General features: G+C 46.6%; 1 protein-coding gene across 6 annotated transcripts in view; it reads right to left on the bottom strand.

Moving 5' to 3' along the window:
• Positions 1-676: 676 nt before the first annotated feature.
• The window catches only part of LOC135174558 (protein disulfide-isomerase TMX3-like), an 80,745-nt gene continuing 54,606 nt past the window's right edge, over positions 677-26,815 (bottom strand). For 2 of the 6 annotated variants that reach the window (XR_010301996.1, XR_010301995.1), the window contains 2 exons: positions 1,724-1,853; positions 677-935 (listed from right to left, as the gene is read on the bottom strand). Coding sequence is in view for 1 of the 6 variants with exons in the window: in XM_064141881.1 (XP_063997951.1) it covers positions 837-935; positions 1,724-1,853; positions 2,087-2,103 (246 nt within the window). In the remaining 5 variants the exon portion in view is untranslated. Of the gene's footprint in view, positions 936-1,723; positions 1,854-2,031; positions 2,047-2,086; positions 2,119-2,156; positions 2,353-2,391; positions 2,407-26,815 lie in introns of those variants that run through there. The other 4 variants (XR_010301997.1, XR_010301994.1, XR_010301993.1 and 1 more) reach the window with 4 other exon arrangements.

Genomic DNA, 26,815 nt, shown 5'->3' with positions numbered 1-26,815 from the left:
GAGAGAGGTTTGCTTTTGTGCTTCCTGCCTTGCTCCTCTCTTGTTTTCACCTGTTGGGGGCCAGAATCTCCCTTCCTCTTGTTGCAGCCTGGCAGCAAGAGTCAGAGTCCCTACAGCATCTTGTTGCCTCCTTTGCCCTTTGCTTGCTGAGACAACACAGCTCTGGCCTCTGGTGTGGCTCTCGTTATTGTGGGGGGGAGAGCAAAGAGGGGGGTGGGGGGGAGAGCGAAGAGGGAGGTGGGGGGGAGAGAGAAGAGGGGGGACGAGAGCGAAGAGGGGGGGAGAGAAGAGGTGGGGGGGGGGAGTGAAGAGGAGGGGGGGGAGCTGTTTAGTCGGGGGAAGAGAAGGGATCTCATGAACGTCTATACATTACCAAGGGGCAGGGGTCAGCACCAAGGGCTCAGCTGCTGCTTGGTGGTGCTCAGCACTGGGACAAGTAACAACAGACAGAAGCTGCTCCGCCTCAACAGGAGCAGAGATTTCTTGTCTGGGAGGCTGACAGAGGACTGGGACAGACTGAAACCAAAACATTGCTCAGAACACAAAAGAACCTCTGAAGCCATGGCAAAAAGCTCAAGGAAAAGAGGTTGGATTTTCATTATTCTGTCCCTTAAAATATGTCAGACTAACAGCAGAGTGAAAAATGTGAAATTCATGCAGGTGGAACAGTTAGAACTGTGGCAGACATGATTGGCTGTTTTAATCAAGAAGTTCATTTGGTTTAAGCCTAGTTCTAAATAGTGACAATAGATACACTAGGCACAGCATGGCAACAAGCTTACATCAAAGCATTTCCAAAGCCTCTGCAACTAAGTCCTTCTTGACTGACAAGAGCATCACCTCACTGAATAAGCAATGAACTCTACCATTACAGCAGCCTTGGCCTCATAGATGACTCTCTTGCTTCGTTGCAGAAGTCCATCACCAGCCTGTGCCTGCAATGTCAAATGGAACCATGTCAAAACTGCTGACACTTTGCAGTTATGATCCCAACAGTTCATTCCTCAGACCTCCCAACCCTTAAGTCCCTTAAGAAGGAAGTGAAAAGCAATTGCTCTTGCATTTCATGCTGCCCAGACGCTCCCAGCTCCTCCAGTAAGGCTAAGCATTCCAACAGGCTCAGGCCAAACTCTCCCACAGTTGTTTGAGACCATCACAGCAAACTAACAGCAAGTTGCTGCTCTACTCTCAGACCACAGAGGCTGCCTAGGGAGTCGCCATCCCTGCAGCTGCTCAAGAAAAGCCTGGATGAGGCACTTAGTGCCATGGCCTAGCTGACTGGAGAGGGCTGGGGGCTAGGTTGGGCTGGATGAGCTTGGAGGTCTCTTCCAACCTGGCTGATTCCACGATTCTAAGTGTACAAATACCCCAGCTGTGTGCTTTGAACCTTGTAAATAAGCTTTCTGCAGAGACTGAATGATAAGAAACAGGTTGGTTGTAGTTATTAACAACCTTTGCCTGGATACCAACATTAATATTGATTATTAATTGTGCATCACTCATAACGCACCCATTCCATGGCTCTTGGAGTTCCCACAGTGAGAACAGCAAAGGATGGCACACCCCAAGCACTCCTCACCACGTATTCACTGCCAGCACCCAACACGGGAAGACAGCCAGGACAGGAAGATAAATCACACGGCGTAACAATCGGAGCCACCGCAGCTAAGGGGGGAAAAACCAAACACCAACCAATATATCTCAAGCCACAACAAAGACTTACTTCAGCAGCACCATCCAAGATATCCTTCATGAACTTAACCATGTCCTCTGTCTTCTCAAGGTGCCTGTCTGGCAGCAAACACTGCTGGTTGGAGGCATTCAAGGCGACGGTAGTACGGATGGTCAGCTCGCTGGCAATGGAAAGCAGATGGGTTACAGGTTTGAAGAGCCACAGTGTAAAACACTGCAAAGCAAAGAATTCCTACAGCATGTCAGAGGGCGCTCAGTAAGCTTCTCCCTGTGTGTGTTCCCTTAAAGGCAAGAGGGGAAGGGGGAAGAGAATGGTACAAAAAAGCTTCTCAGCAGTACTTTGTCCCCTCACATCCGTGCAGGCAACGCGATCGAAGCTTATTGCATTTCACACCCCCACAGGTAGCTCATGACTTCCCCAGCAGCAAGAGATCACAGACAGGAACCTTGCACATGAAACGTACTACTAAGGTAACACAGGAAGTCTTTCAGCATGCAAAGGCAAAAGCACAACCCAAAACATTCCACATGGCCACAGTCCAGCTGAAGAACGAAAAACTGCTGGAACCAGTTCAGAGCAGGACCACGAGGATGAGCCAAGGGCTGGAGCACTTCTAAGAGGATAGGCTGAGGGAGCTGGGGCTGCTCAGCCTGAAGGGGACAAGACTCCAGGGAGACTTTAAAACTACCTCCCAGTACCTGAAGGGAACCTGCAGCAGGAAGGCTGCAGAGAGACTTTTTCCATAAGGGTGTCTAAAGACAGGGCAAGGGGAATGGTTTGAAGCTGAGGGAGAGCAGAACCATAGAAATTCGCTTTACAAAAAGCATTCATTCTGCTTATAGACCCAGTCAGGAATGACCTAGCCTGGAATCCTCTGCACCATTCAGCAGCTTTCCAGCTGCATCACACACTGGCAAAAGAAACTTTCTCCTAGCTGCTTTCCTTTGAAGCAGAAACACGTTTACATCCTAGCCCCATTGAAGAACCATAGAAATGTGCTTTAGAAAAAGCACTCCTTCTGCTTATAGACCCAGTCAGGAATGACCTAGCCTCGAATCCCCTACACCATTCTGCAGCTTTCCAGCTCCCTCACACACTGTCAAAAGAAACTTTCGCCTAGCTGCTTTCCTTTGAGGCAGAAAGACGTTTACATCCTAGCCCCATTGAAGAACCATAGAAATTCGCTTTACAAGAAGCACTCATTCTGCTATAGACCCAGTCAGGAATGACCTAGCCTAGAATCCCCTACACCATTCTGCAGCTTTCCAGCTGCGTCACACACTGGCAATAGAATCTTTCTCCTAGCTGCTTTCCTTTGAAGCAGAAACACGTTTACATCCTAGCCCCATTGAAGAACCATAGAAATGCCGTTTAGAAAAAGCACTCCTTCTGCGTGTAGACCCAGTCAGGAATGACCTAGCCTGGAATTCCCTGCACCATTCTGCAGTTTTCCAGCTCCCTCACACACTGGCAAAAGAAACTTTCTCCTAGCTGCTTTCCTTTGAAGCAGAAACACGTTTACATCCTAGCCCCATTGAAGAACCATAGTAATGCTGTTTAGAAAAAGCACTCCTTCTGCATGTAGACCCAGCCAGGAATGGCCTAGCCTGGAATCCCCTGCACCATTCTGCAGCTTTCCAGCTCTCTCACACAATGGCAAAAGAAACTTTCTCCTGGCTGCTTTCCTTTGATGCAGAAACACGTTTACATCCTAGCCCCATTGAAGAACCATAGTAATGCTGTTTAGCAAAAGCAATTCTTCTACTTCTAGACCCAGCCAGGAATGGCCTAGCCTGGAATCCCCTGCACCATGCTGCAGCTCTTCAGCTGCGTCACACACTGGCAAAAGAAACTTTCTCCTAGCTCCATTCCTTTGAAGCAGAAACACGTTTACATCCTATCTCTTTTGAAGAACCATAGAAATTCGCTTTACAAAAAGCACTCCTTCTGCTTATAGACCCAGTCAGGAATGACCTAGCCTGGAATCCCCTACACCATTCTGCAGATTTCCAGCTCCCTCACACACTGGCAAAAGAAACTTTCTCCTAGCTGCTTTCCTTTGAAGCTGAAACAAGTTTACATCCTATCCGTTTTGAAGAACCATAGAAATTCGCTTTATAAAAAGCACTCCTTCTGCTTATAGACCCAGTCAGGAATGACCTAGCCTGGAATCCCCTACACCATTCTGCAGCTTTCCAGCTCCCTCACACACTGGCAAAAGAAACTTTCTCCTAGCTGCTTTCCTTTGAAGGAGAAACACGTTTACATCCTAGCCCCATTGAAGAAACATAGAAATGCCGTTTAGAAAAGGCACTCCATCTGCTTATAGACCCAGTCAGGAATGGCCTAGCCTGGAATCCCCTCCACCATTCTGCAGCTTTCCAGCTCCCTCACACACTGGCAAAAGGAACTTTCTCCTAGCTGCTTTCCTTTGAAGCAGAAACACGTTTACATCCTAGCCCTATTAAAGAACCATAGAAATTCGCTTTACAAAAAGCACTCATTCAGCTTATAGACCCAGTCAGGAATGACCTATCCTGGAATCCCCTACACCATTCTGCAGCTTTCCAGCTGCGTCACACACTGGCAAAAGAAACTTTCTCCTAGCTGCTTTCCTTCGAATCAGAAACACTTTTACATCCTATCCCCATTGAAGAACCATAGAAATTCGCTTTACAAAAAGCAATCCTTCTGCGAATGGACCCAGCCAGGAATGGCCTAGCTTGGAATCCCCTGCACCATACTGCAGCTCTTCAGCTGCCTCACACACTGGCAAAAGAAACTTTCTCCTAGCTGCTTTCTTTTGAAGCAGAAACACGTTTACATCCTATCTCCTTTGAAGAACCATAGAAATTCGCTTTACAAAAAGCAATCCTTCTGTTTATATACCCAGCTAGGAATGGCCTAGCCTGGAGTCCCCTGCACCATTTGTCACTTCTTCAGCTGCCTCACACACTGGCAAAAGAAACTTTCTCCTAGCTGCTTTCGTTTGAAGCAGAAACACGTTTACATCCTAGCCCCATTGAAGAACCATAGTAATGCTGTTTAGAAAAAGCACTGCATCTGCGTGTAGACCCAGCCAGGAATGGCCTAGCCTGGAATCCACTACACCATTCTGCAGCTTTCCAGCTGCGTCACACACTGGCAAAAGAAACTTTCTCCTAGCTGCTTTCCTTTGAAGCAGAAAAACGTTTGCAACCTAGCCCCATTGACGAACCATAGTAATGCTGTTTAGAAAAAGCACTCCTTCTGCTTGTAGACCCAGCCAGGAATGGCCTAGCCTGGAATCCCCTGCACCATTCTGCAGCTTTCAATCTGCGTCACACACTGGCAAAAGAAACTTTCTCCTAGCTGCTTTCCTTTGAAGCAGAAACACATTTACATCCTAGCCCCATTTATGAAACATAGAAATTCGGTTTAGAACAAGCAATCATTCTGCTTATAGACCCCGCCAGGAATGACCAAGCCTGGAATATCCTACACCATTCTGCAGCTTTCCAGCTGCGTCACACACTGGCAAAAGAAATTTCTCCTAGCTGCTTTCCTTTGAAGCAGAAACACGTTTACATCCTACCCCATTGAAGAAACATAGAAATTCGCTTTACAAAAAGCTCTCCTTCAGCTAATAGACCCAGTCAGGAATGACTTAGCCTGGAATCCCCTACACCATTCTGCAGCTTTCCAGCTGCGTCACACACTGGCAAAAGAAACTTTCTCCTAGCTGCTCTCCTTTGAAGCAGAAACACGTTTACATCCTAGCCCCATTGAAGAACCAGAGAAATTCGCTTTACAAAAAGCAATCCTTCTGCGTGTAGACCCAGCCAGGAATGACCTAGCCTGGAATCCCCTACACCATTCTGCAGCTTTCCAGCTGCGTCACACACTGGCAAAAGAAACTTTCTCCTAGCTGCTTTCCTTTGAAGCAGAAACATGTTTACATCCTATCCCTATTGAAGAACCATACAAATTCGCTTTACAAAAAGCAATCCTTCTGCTTATAGACCCAGTCAGGAATGGCCTAGCCTGGAATCCCCTGGAGCATTCTGCAGCTTTCCAGCTGCGTCACACACTGGCAGAAGAAACTTTCTCCTAGCTGCTTTCCTTTGAAGCAGAAACACGTTTACATCCTATGCCTATTGAAGAACCAGAGAAATTCGCTTTACAAAAAGTACTCCTTCTGCTAATAGACCCATCAGGAATGGCCTAGCCTGGAAACCCCTGCTCGATTCTGCAGCTTTCCAGCTCCCTCACGCACTGGCAAAAGAAACTTTCTCCTAGCTGCTTTCCTTCGAAGCAGAAACATGTTTACATCCTATCCCTATTGAAGAACCATACAAATTCGCTTTACAAAAAGCAATCCTTCTGCTTATAGACCCAGTCAGGAATGGCCTAGCCTGGAATCCCCTGGAGCATTCTGCAGCTTTCCAGCTGCGTCACACACTGGCAGAAGAAACTTTCTCCTAGCTGCTTTCCTTTGAAGCAGAAACACGTTTACATCCTAGTCCCATTGAAGGACCATAGAAATTCGCTTTACAAAAAGCACTCCTTCTGCTTATAGACCCAGCCAGGAATGTCCTAGCCTGGAATCCCCTGCACTGTTCTGCAGCTTTCCAGCTGCATCACACACTGGCAAAAGAAGCTTTCTCCTAGCTGCTTTCCTTTGAAGCAGAAACACCTTTACATCCTAGCCCCATTGAAGAACCATAGTAATGCAGTTTAGAAAAAGCACTCCTTCTGCGTGTAGACCCAGCCAGGAATGGCCTAGCCTGGAATCCCCTGCACCAATCTGCAGCTTTCCAGCTCTCTCACACACTGGCAAAAGAAACTTTCTCCTAGCTGCTTTCCTTTGAAGCAGAAACACGTTTACATCCTAGCCCCATTGAAGAAACATAGAAATTGGGTTTAGAAAAAGCAATCCTTCTGATTATAGACCCAGTCAGGAATGGCCTAGCCTGGAGTCCCCGGCACCATTCTGCAGCTTTCCAGCTCCCTCACACACTGGCAAAAGAAACGTTCTCCTAGCTGCTTTCCTTTCAAGCAGAAACACGTTTACATCCTACCCCATTGAAGAAACATAGAATTTCAGTTTAGAAAAAGCAATCCTTCTGATTATAGACCCAGTCAGGAATGACCTAGCCTGGAATCCCCTGCACCATTCTGCAGCATTCCAGCTCACTCACACACTGGCAAAAGAAACTTTCTCCTAGCTGCTTTCCTTAGAAGCAGAAACACGTTTACATCCTAGCCTCATTGAAGAACCATAGTAATGCAGTTTAGAAAAAGCACTCCTTCTGCGTGTAGTCCCAGCCAGGAATGGCCTAGCCTGGAATCCCCTGCACCATTCTGCAGCTTTCGAGCTCCCTCACACACTGGCAAAAGAAACTTTCTCCTAGCTGCTTTCCTTTGAAGCAGAAAACGTTTACATCCTAGCCCCATTGAAGAAACATAGAAATTCGGTTTGGAAAAAGCAATCCTTCTGCTAATGGACCCATCAGGAATGGCCTAGCCTGGAAACCCCTGCACCATTCTGCAGCTTTCCAGCTCCCTCACACACTGGCAAAAGAAACTTTCTCCTACATGCTATCCTTTGAAGCAGAAACACGTTTACATCCTAGCCCCATTGAAGAAACATAGAATTTCAGTTTAGAAAAAGCACTCCTTCTGCTTATAGACCCAGCCAGGAATGACCTAGCCTGGAATCCCCTACACCGTTCTGCAGCTTTCCAGCTGCGTGACTCACTGGCAAAAGAAACTTTCTCCTAGCTGCTTTCCTTGGAAGCAGAAACACGTTTACATCCTAGCCCCTTTGTAGAAACATAGAAATTCGGTTCAGAAAAAGCAATCCTTCTGCTTATAGACCCTGCCAGGAATGACCTAGCCTGGAATCCCCTACACCATTCTGCATCGCTCCAGGTGCGTCACACACTGGCAAAAGAGACATTCTCCTAGCTGCTTTCCTTTGAAGCAGAAACACGTTTACATCCTATCCCCATTGAAGAACCATAGAAATTCGCTTTACAAAAAGCACTCATTCTGCTTATACACCAAGTCAGGAATGACCTAGCCTGGAATCCCCTACACCATTCTGCAGCTTTCCAGCCGCGTCACACACTGGCAAAAGAAACTTTCTCCTAGCTGCTTTCCTTTGAAGCAGAAACACATTTACATCCTATCCCTATTGAAGAAACATAGAAATTCGCTTTACAACAAGCACTGCTTCTGCTTATAGACCCTGCCAGGAATGGCCTAGCCTGGAATCCACTACACAATTCTGCAGCTTTCCTGCTGCATCACACACTGGCAAAACAAACTTTCTCCTAGCTGCTTTCGTTTGAAGCAGAAACACGTTTACATCCTATCCCCATTGAAGAACCATAGAAATTCGCTTTACAAAGAGCACTCCTTCTGCGTGTAGACACAGCCAGGAATGGCCTAGCCTGGAATCCCCTGCACCATTCTGCAGCTTTCCAACTCCCTCACACACTGGCAAAAGAAACTTTCTCCTAGCTGCTTTCCTTTGAAGCAGAAACACGTTTACATCCTAGCCGCATTGAAGAAACATAGAAATTCGCTTTAGAAAAAGCAATCCTTCTGCTTATAGACCCAGTCAGGAATGACCTAGCCTGGAATCCCCTACACCATTCTGCAGCTTTCCAGCTGCGTCACACACTGGCAAAAGAAACTTTCTCCTAGCTGCTTTCCTTTGAAGCAGAAAGACGTTTACATCCTATCCCCATTGAAGAACCATAGAAATTCGCTTTACAAAAAGCACTCCTTCTGCTTATAGACCCAGCCAGGAATGGCCTAGCCTGGAATCCCCTGCACCAATCGGCAGCTTTCCAGCTCCCTCACACACTGGCAAAAGAAACTTTCTCCTAGCTGCTTTCCTTTGAAGCAGAAACACGTTTACATCCTATCCCCATTGAAGAACCATAGTAATGCTGTTTAGAAAAAGCACTCCTTCTGCGTGCAGTCCCAGCCAGGAATGGCCTAGCCTGGAATCTCCTGCACCATTCGGCAGCTTTCCAGCTCCCTCACACACTGGCAAAAGAAGCTTTCTCCTAGCTGCTTTTCTTTGAAGCAGAAACACGTTTACATCCTATTCCCATTGAAGAACCATAGAAATTCGCTTTACAAAAAGCACTCATTCTGCTTATAGACCCAGTCAGGAATGACCTAGCCTGGAATCCCCTAAACCATTCTGCAGCTTTCCAGCTGCATCACACACTGGCAAAAGAAACTTTCTCCTAGCTGCTTTCCTTTGAAGCAGAAACACGTTTACATCCTATCCCTATTGAAGAACCATAGAAATTCGCTTTACAAAAAGCATTCCTTCTGCTTATAGACCCAGCCAGGAATGGCCTAGCCTGGAATCCACTGCACCATTCTGCAGCTTTCCAGCTCCCTCACACACTGGCAAAAGAAACTTTATCCTAGCTACTTTCCTTTGAAGCACAAACACGTTTACATCCTAGCCCCATTGAAGAAACATAGAAATTCGGTTTAGAAAAAGCATTCCTTCTGCTTATGGACCCAGCCAGGAATGGCCTAGCCTGGAATCCCCTACACCATTCTGCAGCTTTCCAGCTGCGTCACACACTGGCAAAAGAAACTTTCTCCTAGCTGCTTTCCTTTGAAGCAGAAAAACGTTTGCAACCTAGCCCCATTGACGAACCATAGTAATGCTGTTTAGAAAAAGCACTCCTTCTGCTTGTAGACCCAGCCAGGAATGGCCTAGCCTGGAATCCCCTGCACCATTCTGCAGCTTTCAATCTGCGTCACACACTGGCAAAAGAAACTTTCTCCTAGCTGCTTTCCTTTGAAGCAGAAACACATTTACATCCTAGCCCCATTTATGAAACATAGAAATTCGGTTTAGAAAAAGCAATCATTCTGCTTATAGACCCCGCCAGGAATGACCAAGCCTGGAATATCCTACACCATTATGCAGCTTTCCAGCTGCGTCACACACTGGCAAAAGAAATTTCTCCTAGCTGCTTTCCTTTGAAGCAGAAACACGTTTACATCCTACCCCATTGAAGAAACATAGAAATTCGCTTTACAAAAAGCTCTCCTTCTGCTTATAGACCCAGTCAGGAATGACTTAGCCTGGAATCCCCTACACCATTCTGCAGCTTTCCAGCTGCGTCACACACTGGCAAAAGAAACTTTCTCCTAGCTGCTCTCCTTTGAAGCAGAAACACGTTTACATCCTAGCCCCATTGAAGAACCAGAGAAATTCGCTTTACAAAAAGCACTCCTTCTGCGTGTAGACCCAGCCAGGAATGACCTAGCCTGGAATCCCCTACACCATTCTGCAGCTTTCCAGCTGCGTCACACACTGGCAAAAGAAACTTTCTCCTAGCTGCTTTCCTTTGAAGCAGAAACATGTTTACATCCTATCCCTATTGAAGAACCATACAAATTCGCTTTACAAAAAGCAATCCTTCTGCTTATAGACCCAGTCAGGAATGGCCTAGCCTGGAATCCCCTGGAGCATTCTGCAGCTTTCCAGCTGCGTCACACACTGGCAGAAGAAACTTTCTCCTAGCTGCTTTCCTTCGAAGCAGCAACACGTTTACATCCTAGCCCCATTGAAGAACCATAGAAATGCCGATTAGAAAAAGCACTCCTTCTGCTTATAGACCCAGCCAGGAATGGCCTAGCCTGGAATCCCCTGCACCATTCTACAGCTTTCCAGCTCACTTACACACTGGCAAAAGAAGCTTTCTCCTAGCTGCTTTCCTTTGAAGCAGAAACACGTTTACATCCTAGCCCCATTGAAGGACCATAGAAATTCGCTTTACAAAAAGCACTCCTTCTGCTTATAGACCCAGCCAGGAATGGCCTAGCCTGGAATCCCTTGCACCATTCTGCAGCTTTCCAGCCGCGTCACACACTGGCAAAAGAAACTTTCTCCTACATGCTATCCTTTGAAGCAGAAACACGTTTACATCCTAGCCCCATTGAAGAAACATAGAAATGCGTTTAGAAAAAGCACTCCTTCTGCTTATAGACCCAGCCAGGAATGACCTAGCCTGGAATCCCCTGCACCATTCTGCAGCTTTCCAGCTCCTCACACACTGGCAAAAGAAACTTTCTCCTAGCTGCTTTCCTTTGAAGCAGAAACACGTTTACATCCTAGCCCCATTGAAGAAACATAGAAATTCGGTTTAGAAAAAGCACTCCTTCTGCTTATAGACCCAGTCAGGAATGACCTAGCCTGGAATCCCCTGCACCATTCTGCAGCTTTCCAGCTGCGTCACAAACTGGCAAAAGAAACTTTCTCCTAGCTGCTTTCCTTTGAAGCAGAAACACGTTTACATCCTAGCCCCATTGAAGAAACATAGAAATTCGCTTTACAAAAAGCACTCCTTCTGCTTATAGACCCAGTCAGGAATGACCTAGCCTGGAATCCCCTACACCATTCTGCAGCTTTCCAGCTGCGTCACACACTGGCAAAAGAAACTTTCTCCTAGCTGCTTTCCTTTGAAGCAGAAACACGTTTACATCCTAGCCCCATTGAAGAAACATAGAAATTCGTTTAGAAAAAGCAATCCTTCTGATTATAGACCCAGTCAGGAATGGCCTAGCCTGGAATCCCCTACACCATTCTGCAGCTTTCCAGCTGCGTCACACACTGGCAAAAGAAACTTTCTCCTAGCTGCTTTCCTTTGAAGCAGAAACACGTTTACATCCTAGCCCATTGAAGAACCATAGAAATTCGGTTTAGAAAAAGCACTCCTTCTGCTTATAGACCCAGTCAGGAATGACCTAGCCTGGAATCCCCTGCAGCATTCTGCAGCTTTCCAGCTCCCTCACACCCTGGCAAAAGCAACTTTCTCCTAGCTGCTTTCCTTTGAAGCAGAAACACATTTACATCCTAGCCGCATTGAAGAAACATAGAAATTCGGTTCAGAAAAAGTACTCCTTCTGCTTATAGACCCTGCCAGGAATGACCTAGCCTGGAATCCCCTACACCATTCTGCAGCTTTCCAGCTGTGTCACACACTGGCAAAAGAAACTTTCTCCTAGCTGCTTTCCTTTGAAGCAGAAACACGTTTACACATTATCCCCATTGAAGAACCATAGAAATTTCGCTTTACAAAAAGCACTCCTTCTGCTTATAGACCCAGTCAGGAATGACGTAGCCTGGAATCCCCTGCACCATTCTGAAGCTTTCCAGCTCCCTCACACACTGGCAAAAGAAACTTTCTCCTAGCTGCTTTCCTTTGAAGCAGAAACATGTTTACATCCTATCCCTATTGAAGAACCATACAAATTCGCTTTACAAAAAGCAATCCTTCTGCTTATAGACCCAGTCAGGAATGGCCTAGCCTGGAATCCCCTGGAGCATTCTGCAGCTTTCCAGCTGCGTCACACACTGGCAGAAGAAACTTTCTCCTAGCTGCTTTCCTTTGAAGCAGAAACAGGTTTACATCCTATGCCTATTGAAGAACCAGAGAAATTCGCTTTACAAAAAGTACTCCTTCTGCTAATAGACCCATCAGGAATGGCCTAGCCTGGAAACCCCTGCACCATTCTGCAGCTTTCCAGCTCCCTCACACACTGGCAAAAGAAACTTTCTCCTAGCTGCTTTCCTTCGAAGCAGAAACACGTTTACATCCTAGCCCCATTGAAGAACCATAGAAATGCCGATTAGAAAAAGCACTCCTTCTGCGTGTAGACCCAGCCAGGAATGGCCTAGCCTGGAATCCCCTGCACCATTCTACAGCTTTCCAGCTCACTTACACACTGGCAAAAGAAACTTTCTCCTAGCTGCTTTCCTTTGAAGCAGAAAGACGTTTACATCCTAGTCCCTGTGAAGGACCATAGAAATTCGCTTTACAAAAAGCACTCCTTCTGCTTATAGACCCAGCCAGGAATGGCCTAGCCTGGAATCCCCTGCACTGTTCTGCAGCTTTCCAGCTGCATCACACACTGGCAAAAGAAACTTTCTCCTAGCTGCTTTCCTTTGAAGCAGAAACACATTTACATCCTAGCCCCATTGAAGAACCATAGTAATGCAGTTTAGAAAAAGCACTCCTTCTGCGTGTAGACCCAGCCAGGAATGGCCTAGCCTGGAATCCCCTGCACCATTCTGCAGCTTTCCAGCTCTCTCACACACTGGCAAAAGAAACTTTCTCCTAGCTGCTTTCCTTTGAAGCAGAAACACGTTTACATCCTAGCCCCATTGAAGAAACACAGAAATTGGGTTTAGAAAAAGCAATCCTTCTGATTATAGACCCAGTCAGGAATGGCCTAGCCTGGAGTCCCCGGCACCATTCTGCAGCTTTCCAGCTCCCTCACACACTGGCAAAAGAAACGTTCTCCTAGCTGCTTTCCTTTCAAGCAGAAACACGTTTACATCCTAGCCCCATTGATGAAACATAGAAATTCGCTTTACAAAAAGCAGTCCTTCTGCTTATAGACCCAGTCAGGAATGACCTAGCCCGGAATCCCCTACACCATTCTGCAGCGTTCCAGCTGCGTCACACACTGGCAAAAGAAACTTTCTCCTAGCTGCTTTCCTTTGAAGCAGAAACACGTTTACATCCTACCCCATTGAAGAAATATAGAATTTCAGTTTAGAAAAAGCAATCCTTCTGATTATAGACCCAGTCAGGAATGACCTAGCCTGGAATCCCCTGCACCATTCCGCAGCATTCCAGCTCACTCACAAACTGGCAAAAGAAACTTTCTACTAGCTGCTTTCCTTTGAAGCAGAAACACGTTTACATCCTAGCCTCATTGAAGAACCATAGTAATGCAGTTTAGAAAAAGCACTCCTTCTGCGTGTAGTCCCAGCCAGGAATGGCCTAGCCTGGAATCCCCTACACCATTCTGCAGCTTTCGAGCTCCCTCACACACTGGCAAAAGAAACTTTCTCCTAGCTGCTTTCCTTTGAAGCAGAAAACGTTTACATCCTAGCCCCATTGAAGAAACATAGAAATTCGGTTTAGAAAAAGCAATCCTTCTGCTAATGGACCCATCAGGAATGGCCTAGCCTGGAATCCCCTGGAGCATTCTGCAGCTTTCCAGCTGCGTCACACACTGGCAGAAGAAACTTTCTCCTAGCTGCTTTCCTTTGAAGCAGAAACAGGTTTACATCCTATGCCTATTGAAGAACCATAGAAATTCGCTTTACAAAAAGTACTCCTTCTGCTAATAGACCCATCAGGAATGGCCTAGCCTGGAAACCCCTGCACCATTCTGCAGCTTTCCAGCTCCCTCACACACTGGCAAAAGAAACTTTCTCCTAGCTGCTTTCCTTCGAAGCAGAAACACGTTTACATCCTAGCCCCATTGAAGAACCATAGAAATGCCGATTAGAAAAAGCACTCCTTCTGCGTGTAGACCCAGCCAGGAATGGCCTAGCCTGGAATCCCCTGCACCATTCTACAGCTTTCCAGCTCCCTCACACACTGGCAAAAGAAACTTTCTCCTAGCTGCTTTCCTTTGAAGCAGAAAGACGTTTACATCCTAGTCCCTGTGAAGGACCATAGAAATTCGCTTTACAAAAAGCACTCCTTCTGCTTATAGACCCAGCCAGGAATGGCCTAGCCTGGAATCCCCTGCACAGTTCTGCAGCTTTCCAGCTGCATCACACACTGGCAAAAGAAACTTTCTCCTAGCTGCTTTCCTTTGAAGCAGAAACACATTTACATCCTAGCCCCATTGAAGAACCATAGTAATGCAGTTTAGAAAAAGCACTCCTTCTGCGTGTAGACCCAGCCAGGAATGGCCTAGCCTGGAATCCCCTGCACCATTCTGCAGCTTTCCAGCTCTCTCACACACTGGCAAAAGAAACTTTCTCCTAGCTGCTTTCCTTTGAAGCAGAAACACGTTTACATCCTAGCCCCATTGAAGAAACACAGAAAATTGGTTTAGAAAAAGCAATCCTTCTGCTTATAGACCCAGTCAGGAATGGCCTAGCCTGGAGTCCCCTGCACCATTCTGCAGCTTTCCAGCTCCCTCACACACTGGCAAAAGAAACGTTCTCCTAGCTGCTTTCCTTTCAAGCAGAAACACGTTTACATCCTAGCCCCATTGATGAAACATAGAAATTCGCTTTACAAAAAGCAGTCCTTCTGCTTATAGACCCAGTCAGGAATGACCTAGCCCGGAATCCCCTACACCATTCTGCAGCGTTCCAGCTGCGTCACACACTGGCAAAAGAAACTTTCTCCTAGCTGCTTTCCTTTGAAGCAGAAACACGTTTACATCCTACCCCATTGAAGAAATATAGAATTTCAGTTTAGAAAAAGCAATCCTTCTGATTATAGACCCAGTCAGGAATGACCTAGCCTGGAATCCCCTGCACCATTCCGCAGCATTCCAGCTCACTCACAAACTGGCAAAAGAAACTTTCTACTAGCTGCTTTCCTTTGAAGCAGAAACACGTTTACATCCTAGCCTCATTGAAGAACCATAGTAATGCAGTTTAGAAAAAGCACTCCTTCTGCGTGTAGTCCCAGCCAGGAATGGCCTAGCCTGGAATCCCCTGCACCATTCTGCAGCTTTCGAGCTCCCTCACACACTGGCAAAAGAAACTTTCTCCTAGCTGCTTTCCTTTGAAGCAGAAAACGTTTACATCCTAGCCCCATTGAAGAAACATAGAAATTCGGTTTAGAAAAAGCAATCCTTCTGCTAATGGACCCATCAGGAATGGCCTAGCCTGGAAACCCCTGCACCATTCTGCAGCTTTCCAGCTCCCTCACACACTGGCAAAAGAAACTTTCTCCTACATTCTATCCTTTGAAGCAGAAACACGTTTACATCCTAGCCCCATTGAAGAAACATAGAAATGCCGTTTAGAAAAAGCACTCCTTCTGCTTATAGACCCAGCCAGGAATGACCTAGCCTGGAATCCCCTACACCGTTCTGCAGCTTTCCAGCTGCGTGACTCACTGGCAAAAGAAACTTTCTCCTAGCTGCTTTCCTTGGAAGCAGAAACACGTTTACATCCTAGCCCCCTTGTAGAAACATAGAAATTCGGTTCAGAAAAAGCAATCCTTCTGCTTATAGACCCTGCCAGGAATGACCTAGCCTGGAATCCCCTACACCATTCTGCATCATTCCAGGTGCGTCACACACTGGCAAAAGAGTCTTTCTCCTAGCTGCTTTCCTTTGAAGCAGAAACACGTTTACATCCTATCCCCATTGAAGAACCATAGAAATTCGCTTTACAAAAAGCACTCATTCTGCTTATACACCAAGTCAGGAATGACCTAGCCTGGAATCCCCTACACCATTCTGCAGCTTTCCAGCCGCGTCACACACTGGCAAAAGAAACTTTCTCCTAGCTGCTTTCCTTTGAAGCAGAAACACATTTACATCCTATCCCTATTGAAGAAACATAGAAATTCGCTTTACAAAAAGCACTCCTTCTGCTTATAGACCCAGTCAGGAATGACCTAGCCTGGAATCCCTTGCACCATTCTGCAGCTTTCCAGCTCCCTCACACACTGGCAAAAGAAACTTTCTCCTAGCTGCTTTCCTTTGAAGCAGAAACACGTTTACATCCTATCCCCATTGAAGAACCATAGAAATTCACTTTACAATAAGCACTCCTTCTGCTTATAGACCCAGCCAGGAATGGCCGAGCCTGGAATCCCCTGCACCAATCGGCAGCTTTCCAGCTCCCTCACACACTGGCAAAAGAAACTTTCTCCTAGCTGCTTTCCTTTGAAGCAGGAACACGTTTACATCCTAGGCCCATTGAAGAACCATAGAAATGCCGTTTAGAAAAAGCACTCCTTCTGCTTATAGACCCTGACAGGAATGACCTAGCCTGGAATCCCCTGCACCATTCTGCAGCTTTCCAGCTCCCTCACACACTGGCAGAAGAAACTTTCTCCTAGCTGCTTTCCTTTGAAGCAGAAACACGTTTACATCCTATCCCTATTGAAGAACCATAGAAATTCGCTTTACAAAAAGTACTCCTTCTGCTAATGGACCCATCAGGAATGGCCTAGCCTGGAAACCCTTGCGCCATTCTGCAGCTTTCCAGCCGCGTCACACACTGGCAAAAGAAACTTTCTCCTACATGCTATCCTTTGAAGCAGAAACACGTTTACATCCTAGCCCCATTGAAGAAACATAGAAATGACGTTTAGAAAAAGCACTCCTTCTGCTTATAGACCCAGCCAGGAATGACCTAGCCTGGAATCCCCTACACCGTTCTGCAGCTTTCCAGCTGCGTGACTCACTGGCAAAAGAAACTTTCTCCTAGCTGCATTCCTTTGAAGCAGAAACACGTTTACATCCTAGCCCCCTTGTAGAAACATAGAAATTCGGTTTAGAAAAAGCACTCCTTCTGCTTATAGACCCAGTCAGGAATGGCCTAGCCTGGAATCCCCTGCAGCATTCTGCAGCTTTCCACCTCCCTGACACCCTGGCAAAAGAAACTTTGTCCTAGCAGCTTTCCTTTGAAGCAGAAACACGTTTACATCCTAGCCCCATTGAAGAAACATAGAAATTGGGTTTAGAAAAAGCAATCCTTCTGATTATAGACCCAGTCAGGAATGGCCTAGCCTGGAATCCCCGGCACCTTTCTGCAGCTTTCCAGCTCCCTCACACACTGGCAAAAGAAATGTTCTCCTATCTGCTTTCCTTTGAAGCAGAAACACGTTTACATCCTATCCCTATTGAAGAACCATAGAAATTCGCTTTACAAAAAGCACTCATTCAGCTTATAGACCCAGTCAGAAATGACCTAGCCTGGAATCCCCTACACCATTCTGCAGCTTTCCAGCTGCGTCACACACTGGCAAAAGAAACTTTCTCCTAGCTGCTTTCCTTTGAAGCAGAAACACGTTTACATCCTACCCCATTGAAGAAACATAGAATTTCAGTTTAGAAAAAGCAATCCTTCTGATTATAGACCCAGTCAGGAATGACCTAGCCTGGAATCCCCTGCACCATTCCGCAGCATTCCAGCTCCCTCACACACTGGCAAAAGAAACTTTCTCCTACATTCTATCCTTTGAAGCAGAAACACGTTTACATCCTAGCCCCATTGAAGAAACATAGAAATGCCGTTTAGAAAAAGCACTCCTTCTGCTTATAGACCCAGCCAGGAATGACCTAGCCTGGAATCCCCTACACCGTTCTGCAGCTTTCCAGCTGCGTGACTCACTGGCAAAAGAAACTTTCTCCTAGCTGCTTTCCTTTGAAGCAGAAACACGTTTACATCCTAGCCCCATTGAAGAACCATAGTAATGCAGTTTAGAAAAAGCACTCCTTCTGCTTATAGACCCAGCCAGGAATGGCCTAGCCTGGAATCCCCTGCACCATTCTGCAGCTTTCCAGCTCCCTCACACACTGGCAAAAGAAACTTTCTCCTAGCTGCTTTCCTTTGAAGCAGAAACACGTTTACATCCTAGCCCCATTGAAGAACCATAGAAATGCCGTTTAGAAAAAGCACTCCTTCTGCTTATAGACCCAGTCAGGAATGGCCTAGCCTGGAATCCCCTGCACCATTCTGCAGCTTTCCAGCTCCGTCACACACTGGCAAAAGAAACTTTCTCCTAGCTGCTTTCCTTTGAAGCAGAAACACGTTTACATCCTAGCCCCATTGAAGAACCATAGAAATGCCGTTTAGAAAAAGCACTCCTTCTGCTTATAGACCCAGCCAGGAATGGCCTAGCCTGGAATCCCCTGCACCATTCTGCAGCTTTCCAGCTCCTCACACACTGGCAAAAGAAACTTTCTCCTAGCTGCTTTCCTTTGAAGCAGAAACACGTTTACATCCTAGCCCCATTGAAGAACCATAGAAATTCGGTTTAGAAAAAGCAATCCTTCTGCTTATAGACCCAGTCAGGAATGGCCTAGCCTGGAATCCCCTGCACCATTCTGCAGCTTTCCAGCTCCCTCACACACTGGCAAAAGAAACTTTCTCCTAGCTGCTTTCCTTTGAAGCAGAAACACGTTTACATCCTAGCCCCATTGAAGAACCATAGAAATTCGCTTTACAAAAAGCACTCCTTCTGCTTATAGACCCAGTCAGGAATGACCTAGCCTGGAATCCCCTGCACCATTCTGCAGCTTTCCAGCTGCGTCACACACTGGCAAAAGAAACTTTCTCCTAGCTGCTTTCCTTTGAAGCAGAAACACGTTTACATCCTAGCCCCATTGAAGAACCATAGAAATTCGTTTAGAAAAAGCACTCCTTCTGCTTATAGACCCAGTCAGGAATGACCTAGCCTGGAATCCCCTGCACCATTCTGCAGCTTTCCAGCTCCCTCACACACTGGCAAAAGAAACTTTCTCCTAGCTGCTTTCCTTTGAAGCAGAAACACGTTTACATCCTAGCCCCATTGAAGAACCATAGAAATGCCGTTTAGAAAAAGCACTCCTTCTGCTTATAGACCCAGCCAGGAATGGCCTAGCCTGGAATCCCCTGCACCATTCTGCAGCTTTCCAGCTCCCTCACACACTGGCAAAAGAAACTTTCTCCTAGCTGCTTTCCTTTGAAGCAGAAACACGTTTACATCCTAGCCCCATTGAAGAACCATAGAAATGCCGTTTAGAAAAAGCACTCCTTCTGCTTATAGACCCAGTCAGGAATGGCCTAGCCTGGAATCCCCTGCACCATTCTGCAGCTTTCCAGCTCCCTCACACACTGGCAAAAGAAACTTTCTCCTAGCTGCTTTCCTTTGAAGCAGAAACACGTTTACATCCTAGCCCCATTGAAGAACCATAGAAATGCCGTTTAGAAAAAGCACTCCTTCTGCTTATAGACCCAGCCAGGAATGGCCTAGCCTGGAATCCCCTGCACCATTCTGCAGCTTTCCAGCTCCGTCACACACTGGCAAAAGAAACTTTCTCCTAGCTGCTTTCCTTTGAAGCAGAAACACGTTTACATCCTAGCCCCATTGAAGAACCATAGAAATTCGGTTAGAAAAAGCACTCCTTCTGCTTATAGACCCAGCCAGGAATGACCTAGCCTGGAATCCCCTGCACCATTCTGCAGCTTTCCAGCTGCGTCACACACTGGCAAAAGAAACTTTCTCCTAGCTGCTTTCCTTTGAAGCAGAAACACGTTTACATCCTAGCCCCATTGAAGAACCATAGAAATTCGCTTTAGAAAAAGCACTCCTTCTGCTTATAGACCCAGTCAGGAATGACCTAGCCTGGAATCCCCTGCACCATTCTGCAGCTTTCCAGCTCCGTCACACACTGGCAAAAGAAACTTTCTCCTAGCTGCTTTCCTTTGAAGCAGAAACACGTTTACATCCTAGCCCCATTGAAGAACCATAGAAATTCGCTTTACAAAAAGCACTCCTTCTGCTTATAGACCCAGTCAGGAATGACCTAGCCTGGAATCCCCTGCACCATTCTGCAGCTTTCCAGCTGCGTCACACACTGGCAAAAGAAACTTTCTCCTAGCTGCTTTCCTTTGAAGCAGAAACACGTTTACATCCTAGCCCCATTGAAGAACCATAGAAATTCGCTTTACAAAAAGCACTCCTTCTGCTTATAGACCCAGCCAGGAATGGCCTAGCCTGGAATCCCCTGCACCATTCTGCAGCTTTCCAGCTCCCTCACACACTGGCAAAAGAAACTTTCTCCTAGCTGCTTTCCTTTGAAGCAGAAACACGTTTACATCCTAGCCCCATTGAAGAACCATAGAAATGCCGTTTAGAAAAAGCACTCCTTCTGCTTATAGACCCAGTCAGGAATGACCTAGCCTGGAATCCCCTGCACCATTCTGCAGCTTTCCAGCTCCCTCACACACTGGCAAAAGAAACTTTCTCCTAGCTGCTTTCCTTTGAAGCAGAAACACGTTTACATCCTAGCCCCATTGAAGAACCATAGAAATGCCGTTTAGAAAAAGCACTCCTTCTGCTTATAGACCCAGCCAGGAATGGCCTAGCCTGGAATCCCCTGCACCATTCTGCAGCTTTCCAGCTGCGTCACACACTGGCAAAAGAAACTTTCTCCTAGCTGCTTTCCTTTGAAGCAGAAACACGTTTACATCCTAGCCCCATTGAAGAACCATAGAAATTCGTTTAGAAAAAGCACTCCTTCTGCTTATAGACCCAGTCAGGAATGACCTAGCCTGGAATCCCCTACACCATTCTGCAGCTTTCCAGCTGCGTCACACACTGGCAAAAGAAACTTTCTCCTAGCTGCTTTCCTTTGAAGCAGAAACACGTTTACATCCTAGCCCCATTGAAGAACCATAGAAATTCGTTTAGAAAAAGCACTCCTTCTGCTTATAGACCCAGTCAGGAATGGCCTAGCCTGGAATCCCCTGCACCATTCTGCAGCTTTCCAGCTCCTTCACACACTGGCAAAAGAAACTTTCTCCTAGCTGCTTTCCTTTGAAGCAGAAACACGTTTACATCCTAGCCCCATTGAAGAACCATAGAAATTCGTTTAGAAAAAGCACTCCTTCTGCTTATAGACCCAGTCAGGAATGACCTAGCCTGGAATCCCCTGCACCATTCTGCAGCTTTCCAGCTCCCTCACACACTGGCAAAAGAAACTTTCTCCTAGCTGCTTTCCTTTGAAGCAGAAACACGTTTACATCCTAGCCCCATTGAAGAACCATAGAAATTCGCTTTACAAAAAGCACTCCTTCTGCTTATAGACCCAGTCAGGAATGACCTAGCCTGGAATCCCCTGCACCATTCTGCAGCTTTCCAGCTGCCTCACACACTGGCAAAAGAAACTTTCTCCTAGCTGCTTTCCTTTGAAGCAGAAACACGTTTACATCCTAGCCCCATTGAAGAACCATAGAAATTCCGTTTAGAAAAAGCACTCCTTCTGCTTATAGACCCAGTCAGGAATGGCCTAGCCTGGAATCCCCTGCACCATTCTGCAGCTTTCCAGCTCCCTCACACACTGGCAAAAGAAACTTTCTCCTAGCTGCTTTCCTTTGAAGCAGAAACACGTTTACATCCTAGCCCCATTGAAGAACCATAGAAATGCCGTTTAGAAAAAGCACTCCTTCTGCTTATAGACCCAGCCAGGAATGACCTAGCCTGGAATCCCCTGCACCATTCTGCAGCTTTCCAGCTCCGTCACACACTGGCAAAAGAAACTTTCTCCTAGCTGCTTTCCTTTGAAGCAGAAACACGTTTACATCCTAGCCCCATTGAAGAACCATAGAAATTCGTTTAGAAAAAGCACTCCTTCTGCTTATAGACCCAGCCAGGAATGACCTAGCCTGGAATCCCCTGCACCATTCTGCAGCTTTCCAGCTCCTCACACACTGGCAAAAGAAACTTTCTCCTAGCTGCTTTCCTTTGAAGCAGAAACACGTTTACATCCTAGCCCCATTGAAGAACCATAGAAATTCGTTTAGAAAAAGCACTCCTTCTGCTTATAGACCCAGCCAGGAATGGCCTAGCCTGGAATCCCCTGCACCATTCTGCAGCTTTCCAGCTCCGTCACACACTGGCAAAAGAAACTTTCTCCTAGCTGCTTTCCTTTGAAGCAGAAACACGTTTACATCCTAGCCCCATTGAAGAACCATAGAAATTCGCTTTAGAAAAAGCACTCCTTCTGCTTATAGACCCAGTCAGGAATGACCTAGCCTGGAATCCCCTGCACCATTCTGCAGCTTTCCAGCTGCCTCACACACTGGCAAAAGAAACTTTCTCCTAGCTGCTTTCCTTTGAAGCAGAAACACGTTTACATCCTAGCCCCATTGAAGAACCATAGAAATTCGCTTTACAAAAAGCACTCCTTCTGCTTATAGACCCAGCCAGGAATGGCCTAGCCTGGAATCCCCTGCACCATTCTGCAGCTTTCCAGCTGCGTCACACACTGGCAAAAGAAACTTTCTCCTAGCTGCTTTCCTTTGAAGCAGAAACACGTTTACATCCTAGCCCCATTGAAGAACCATAGAAATGCCGTTTAGAAAAAGCACTCCTTCTGCTTATAGACCCAGTCAGGAATGGCCTAGCCTGGAATCCCCTGCACCATTCTGCAGCTTTCCAGCTCCCTCACACACTGGCAAAAGAAACTTTCTCCTAGCTGCTTTCCTTTGAAGCAGAAACACGTTTACATCCTAGCCCCATTGAAGAACCATAGAAATTCGCTTTAGAAAAAGCACTCCTTCTGCTTATAGACCCAGTCAGGAATGACCTAGCCTGGAATCCCCTGCACCATTCTGCAGCTTTCCAGCTCCCTCACACACTGGCAAAAGAAACTTTCTCCTAGCTGCTTTCCTTTGAAGCAGAAACACGTTTACATCCTAGCCCCATTGAAGAACCATAGAAATTCGCTTTACATAAAACACTCCTTCTGCTTATAGACCCAGCCAGGAATGGCCTAGCCTGGAATCCCCTGCACCATTCTGCAGCTTTCCAGCTGCCTCACACACTGGCAAAAGAAACTTTCTCCTAGCTGCTTTCCTTTGAAGCAGAAACACGTTTACATCCTAGCCCCATTGAAGAACCATAGAAATGCCGTTTAGAAAAAGCACTCCTTCTGCTTATAGACCCAGCCAGGAATGGCCTAGCCTGGAATCCCCTGCACCATTCTGCAGCTTTCCAGCTGCCTCACACACTGGCAAAAGAAACTTTCTCCTAGCTGCTTTCCTTTGAAGCAGAAACACGTTTACATCCTAGCCCCATTGAAGAACCATAGAAATTCGTTTAGAAAAAGCACTCCTTCTGCTTATAGACCCAGCCAGGAATGGCCTAGCCTGGAATCCCCTGCACCATTCTGCAGCTTTCCAGCTCCCTCACACACTGGCAAAAGAAACTTTCTCCTAGCTGCTTTCCTTTGAAGCAGAAACACGTTTACATCCTAGCCCCATTGAAGAACCATAGAAATTCGTTTAGAAAAAGCACTCCTTCTGCTTATAGACCCAGTCAGGAATGGCCTAGCCTGGAATCCCCTGCACCATTCTGCAGCTTTCCAGCTCCTCACACTCTGGCAAAAGAAACTTTCTCCTAGCTGCTTTCCTGTGAAGCAGAAACACGTTTACATCCTAGCCCCATTGAAGAACCATAGAAATATCGTTTAGAAAAAGCACTCCTTCTGCTTATAGACGCAGCCAGGAATGGCCTAGCCTGGAATCCCCTGCACCATTCTGCAGCTTTCCAGCTCCGTCACACACTGGCAAAAGAAACTTTCTCCTAGCTGCTTTCCTTTGAAGCAGAAACACGTTTACATCCTAGCCCCATTGAAGAACCATAGAAATTCCGTTTAGAAAAAGCACTCCTTCTGCTTATAGACCCAGCCAGGAATGGCCTAGCCTGGAATCCCCTGCACCATTCTGCAGCTTTCCAGCTGCGTCACACACTGGCAAAAGAAACTTTCTCCTAGCTGCTTTCCTTTGAAGCAGAAACACGTTTACATCCTAGCCCCATTGAAGAACCATAGAAATTCGCTTTAGAAAAAGCACTCCTTCTGCTTATAGACCCAGCCAGGAATGGCCTAGCCTGGAATCCCCTGCACCATTCTGCAGCTTTCCAGCTCCCTCACACACTGGCAAAAGAAACTTTCTCCTAGCTGCTTTCCTTTGAAGCAGAAACACGTTTACATCCTAGCCCCATTGAAGAACCATAGAAATGCGTTTAGAAAAAGCACTCCTTCTGCTTATAGACCCAGCCAGGAATGGCCTAGCCTGGAATCCCCTGCACCATTCTGCAGCTTTCCAGCTGCCGTCACACACTGGCAAAAGAAACTTTCTCCTAGCTGCTTTCCTTTGAAGCAGAAACACGTTTACATCCTAGCCCCATTGAAGAACCATAGAAATTCGCTTTAGAAAAAGCACTCCTTCTGCTTATAGACCCAGTCAGGAATGGCCTAGCCTGGAATCCCCTGCACCATTCTGCAGCTTTCCAGCTCCTCACACACTGGCAAAAGAAACTTTCTCCTAGCTGCTTTCCTTTGAAGCAGAAACACGTTTACATCCTAGCCCCATTGAAGAACCATAGAAATTCGCTTTACAAAAAGCACTCCTTCTGCTTATAGACCCAGTCAGGAATGACCTAGCCTGGAATCCCCTGCACCATTCTGCAGCTTTCCAGCAGCATCACACACTGGCAAAAGAAACTTTCTCCTAGCTGCTTTCCTTTGAAGCAGAAACACGTTTACATCCTAGCCCCATTGAAGAACCATAGAAATTCGCTTTAGAAAAAGCACTCCTTCTGCTTATAGACCCAGCCAGGAATGGCCTAGCCTGGAATCCCCTGCACCATTCTGCAGCTTTCCAGCTCCTTCACACACTGGCAAAAGAAACTTTCTCCTAGCTGCTTTCCTTTGAAGCAGAAACACGTTTACATCCTAGCCCCATTGAAGAACCATAGAAATGCCCTTAGAAAAAGCACTCCTTCTGCTTATAGACCCAGTCAGGAATGGCCTAGCCTGGAATCCCCTGCACCATTCTGCAGCTTTCCAGCTCCGTCACACACTGGCAAAAGAAACTTTCTCCTAGCTGCTTTCCTTTGAAGCAGAAACACGTTTACATCCTAGCCCCATTGAAGAACCATAGAAATTCGCTTTAGAAAAAGCACTCCTTCTGCTTATAGACCCAGTCAGGAATGGCCTAGCCTGGAATCCCCTGCACCATTCTGCAGCTTTCCAGCTCCGTCACACACTGGCAAAAGAAACTTTCTCCTAGCTGCTTTCCTTTGAAGCAGAAACACGTTTACATCCTAGCCCCATTGAAGAACCATAGAAATTCGCTTTAGAAAAAGCACTCCTTCTGCTTATAGACCCAGTCAGGAATGGCCTAGCCTGGAATCCCCTGCACCATTCTGCAGCTTTCCAGCTGCCGTCACACACTGGCAAAAGAAACTTTCTCCTAGCTGCTTTCCTTTGAAGCAGAAACACGTTTACATCCTAGCCCCATTGAAGAACCATAGAAATTCGTTTAGAAAAAGCACTCCTTCTGCTTATAGACCCAGCCAGGAATGGCCTAGCCTGGAATCCCCTGCACCATTCTGCAGCTTTCCAGCTGCGTCACACACTGGCAAAAGAAACTTTCTCCTAGCTGCTTTCCTTTGAAGCAGAAACACGTTTACATCCTAGCCCCATTGAAGAACCATAGAAATTCGTTTAGAAAAAGCACTCCTTCTGCTTATAGACCCAGTCAGGAATGGCCTAGCCTGGAATCCCCTGCACCATTCTGCAGCTTTCCAGCTCCCTCACACACTGGCAAAAGAAACTTTCTCCTAGCTGCTTTCCTTTGAAGCAGAAACACGTTTACATCCTAGCCCCATTGAAGAACCATAGAAATGCCGTTTAGAAAAAGCACTCCTTCTGCTTATAGACCCAGTCAGGAATGGCCTAGCCTGGAATCCCCTGCACCATTCTGCAGCTTTCCAGCTCCCTCACACACTGGCAAAAGAAACTTTCTCCTAGCTGCTTTCCTTTGAAGCAGAAACACGTTTACATCCTAGCCCCATTGAAGAACCATAGAAATTCGGTTAGAAAAAGCACTCCTTCTGCTTATAGACCCAGTCAGGAATGGCCTAGCCTGGAATCCCCTGCACCATTCTGCAGCTTTCCAGCTCCGTCACACACTGGCAAAAGAAACTTTCTCCTAGCTGCTTTCCTTTGAAGCAGAAACACGTTTACATCCTAGCCCCATTGAAGAACCATAGAAATTCGCTTTACAAAAAGCACTCCTTCTGCTTATAGACCCAGTCAGGAATGGCCTAGCCTGGAATCCCCTGCACCATTCTGCAGCTTTCCAGCTCCCTCACACACTGGCAAAAGAAACTTTCTCCTAGCTGCTTTCCTTTGAAGCAGAAACACGTTTACATCCTAGCCCCATTGAAGAACCATAGAAATTCGTTTAGAAAAAGCACTCCTTCTGCTTATAGACCCAGTCAGGAATGGCCTAGCCTGGAATCCCCTGCACCATTCTGCAGCTTTCCAGCTCCCTCACACACTGGCAAAAGAAACTTTCTCCTAGCTGCTTTCCTTTGAAGCAGAAACACGTTTACATCCTAGCCCCATTGAAGAACCATAGAAATGCCGGTTAGAAAAAGCACTCCTTCTGCTTATAGACCCAGTCAGGAATGGCCTAGCCTGGAATCCCCTGCACCATTCTGCAGCTTTCCAGCTGCGTCACACACTGGCAAAAGAAACTTTCTCCTAGCTGCTTTCCTTTGAAGCAGAAACACGTTTACATCCTAGCCCCACTGA

The sequence above is a fragment of the Pogoniulus pusillus genome, unplaced genomic scaffold (genome assembly GCF_015220805.1).
Source record: "Pogoniulus pusillus isolate bPogPus1 unplaced genomic scaffold, bPogPus1.pri scaffold_78_arrow_ctg1, whole genome shotgun sequence".
In the NCBI taxonomy this organism is placed as follows: domain Eukaryota; kingdom Metazoa; phylum Chordata; class Aves; order Piciformes; family Lybiidae; genus Pogoniulus; species Pogoniulus pusillus.
The sequence above is the reverse complement of the archived record's forward strand: the minus strand, read 5'-3'. Positions and strand labels throughout refer to the sequence as shown.